Genomic DNA, 2,818 nt, shown 5'->3' with positions numbered 1-2,818 from the left:
TGTGTGGTGGGGGGGGGGGGGGGGGGGGCGGCGGGGGCGGGGGGAAGGATTAGAAACAGTAGCCTTTCTATTACCTTAATGTGACAGCAGTTCACTTGTCGAAGCAGAGCAATCGCGTGTATTGAATTGTGTACCCGAAAGGAATGCGAAACCGAGACAGACAGGAAGAGTAAGTAAAACTCACTTTGAGCATGGAATCAAGGTATCGGGGCACACCGGAAAAGTTTGCTGTGGGTGTTGAGGCATGGCCTCGAGTATTGCTTTGCAGTTTTCCAGTAGCATTTCGTAACAAAGCTTCCAGAGCCCAAGGAAAGAGTGGGTTCCAAAGCACTGACCTGACCTAAGTGGCACAGAGCCAACCCTGCCTCCCGGCCCACTACCCCTCCATTAGATGGCCTTCAATAGGTTGAGGACCAGGCACCGTTAGACGTTGGTACTGTGGAGGCAGTTCACTTGGCCGCGAATGGACACGCCCTTCTAGGTAGCTGTCCGGCAAGCTAAGTACAACTGGCCTTCTGCTTCAGGGGCACCTACCTCACCCGTGCCCCTGAAGAGACCACATTTCCACCGGGAAACGAACGGGGGTAGGTGGCACGGGGAAGCAGGGTGGAGGCGTGGGAGTAAGACGAGTGGCACGAGCTCTTTTGCTGAGAAGGTAGGTGGCTCTGAAAAGAGCCTTTGGGGGTCAAGCGGCCGGCGACTCGGGCGAGCGCCGCGTCCCGGGAGGGGCTCACTTGGAGCTGGTGTACTTGGTGACGGCCTTGGTGCCCTCGGACACGGCGTGCTTGGCCAGCTCGCCGGGCAGCAGGAGGCGCACGGCCGTCTGGATCTCCCGGGAGGTGATGGTGGAGCGCTTGTTGTAATGCGCCAGGCGGGACGCTTCGCCGGCGATGCGCTCGAAGATGTCGTTGACGAAGGAGTTCATGATGCCCATGGCCTTGGACGAGATGCCCGTGTCGGGGTGCACCTGCTTGAGCACCTTGTACACGTAGATGGAATAGCTCTCCTTCCGACTGCGCTTGCGCTTCTTGCCATCCTTCTTCTGGGCTTTGGTGACGGCCTTCTTCGACCCCTTCTTGGGCGCGGGAGCGGACTTGGCCGGCTCAGGCATAGCGGGCGGGACGCGCGAGCAGAGAAAAAGAGCAGGAACGCAAACACGACAACAGCAGGAGCGAGGCTACCGGAAGCGACTCGGGACTTATAGAGGATGTATGCAAATTAAGGCTCCGAGTACGCTGCATTGTGATTGGTGAGTTTCCAGCGGCGCTCCTGCGAGGGGGTGGGGGAGGCTTCATGCAAATGAGCGGATTCTCCCTGCGCTCTCTTATTGGCCGTCGGCACAAAGCTGCGCTGGGGCCAATCAAAGCGCTCGATGGACAATCGGCGTTCTGCCTATAAAAAGCTGAAGCGGGGCGGTTTAGGGCGACTTTCTCGGTCGTCGGTCGGGAGCTACTCGCAGTGCCCAGCGCCGTCATGTCTGGTCGTGGCAAACAGGGGAGGCAAGGCCCGCGCTAAGGCCAAGTCCCGCTCTTCCCGCGCTGGTCTGCAGTTCCCCGTGGGGGCGTGTGCACCGGCTGCTGCGCAAAGGCAACTACGCCGAGCGGGTGGGGGCCGGCGCGCCCGTGTACATGGCGGCCGTGCTGGAGTACCTGACCGCCGAGATCCTGGAGCTGGCGGGTAACGCCGCCCGAGACAACAAGAAGACGCGCATCATCCCTCGTCATCTTCAGCTGGCCATCCGCAACGACGAGGAGTTGAATAAGCTGCTGGGCAAAGTGACCATCGCCCAGGGCGGCGTTTTGCCTAACATCCAGGCCGTGCTGCTGCCTAAGAAGACGGAGAGTCACCACAAGGCAAAGGGCAAGTGAGGCCGGCGCTTGGCGCCCACCCAGCCCCCCGTTTCGAAGAGGCAGTACTTGTGAAATCAAAAGGCTCTTTTCAGAGCCACCCACTCTTTCAAATAAAAGAGCTGTTGACAGTAGCCAGCTGCTTGACAACGCCACTTGTCGCGGTAGTAAGCGCCGTCCCCACCCGTGTGCGGTGCTAGGAATGCCATTTGCCTTCGGCTCCCAACCGCCCAGAGATGTTGAGTAGCGCTCCGCCACCCTGATTGGGCTGAGTGGGCCGGGCCGTAAGCCTCAACGCAGGTGGACGCAACAAAACCCCTCGGGCGCCGCCCGTTACTAAGCGGACTGTTAGCTACCAAGTCCTGTTAGGCGGCCCCTAGTGCTTTCACCTCAGTCTGCGCTGAGCGCGCAACTCCCCAGTTTACCCCCCTGAGGCCTCCGCCCGGCACTTGAGACCTAGGGGGAGGGGAGCAGGCGGCTTTTCGGGATTCTGGCGAGCCTGGGGCCTGGCCTAACTGAGCCGGTTTTCTTCTGACCTTGGTGGGTTTTGGGTTTTTTTTTTAGAAGCCAGAGATAAGGGGACCCCACTTAGGCGTTCTCAGCCGGGATCTCGGGCCCGGGGCGGGGACAATTTTCCGATCCGAAAGGCGGGAAAAGTGGACCTTCAGACCGACTAAGGGGCTCTGAAAAGCCAACAAGGTCACCGGGGGGCGGGGGCCACGTCGGAGATTGGGGAGCTACGGGGCGTGGAAAAGAAGAGAGGGCATGGCGGCTGGCCTGACTTAGGGAGTGAAGGGCTGTGGAGGAACATTCTGAACAGTTGCGATTAAAAAAAATAAATAAAAAATTAAAAATATATATATATATATATATGCGTGTGTGTATACACAAATATGTTTATAAGAGACAAACGAAAAAAAAAACACCAAGGACAAAAAAAACCACGTAGGAAGAACTGTGGGCATATACTG

General features: G+C 58.2%; 1 protein-coding gene and 1 pseudogene across 1 annotated transcript; one reads left to right on the top strand and one right to left on the bottom strand.

Annotated features, from left to right (window-relative positions):
* Positions 1 to 645: 645 nt before the first annotated feature.
* On the bottom strand, positions 646 to 1,377 carry LOC119055456 (histone H2B type 2-E). Its single transcript, XM_037153656.2, has one exon. The coding sequence runs from the start codon at positions 1,109 to 1,111 to the stop codon at positions 731 to 733; it is 381 nt and encodes a 126-aa protein (XP_037009551.2). The 5' UTR covers positions 1,112 to 1,377; the 3' UTR covers positions 646 to 730.
* Positions 1,378 to 1,473: 96 nt separating this feature from the next.
* Positions 1,474 to 1,981, top strand: LOC119055454 (histone H2A type 2-A-like; annotated as a pseudogene).
* Positions 1,982 to 2,818: the final 837 nt, after the last annotated feature.

The sequence above is a fragment of the Artibeus jamaicensis genome, unplaced genomic scaffold, assembly GCF_021234435.1.
Source record: "Artibeus jamaicensis isolate MK-2021 breed Jamaican fruit bat unplaced genomic scaffold, CSHL_Jam_final scaffold_1689, whole genome shotgun sequence".
NCBI classification, from domain to species: domain Eukaryota; kingdom Metazoa; phylum Chordata; class Mammalia; order Chiroptera; family Phyllostomidae; genus Artibeus; species Artibeus jamaicensis.
Note: the sequence above shows the minus strand (reverse complement) of the source record. Positions and strands in the feature narration are given on the sequence as shown.

Bases quoted from the DNA above. Each gene is read 5' to 3' on its own strand.
- LOC119055456 (XM_037153656.2), bottom strand. From the start codon at position 1,111: ATGCCTGAGCCGGCCAAGTCCGCTCCCGCGCCCAAGAAGGGGTCGAAG.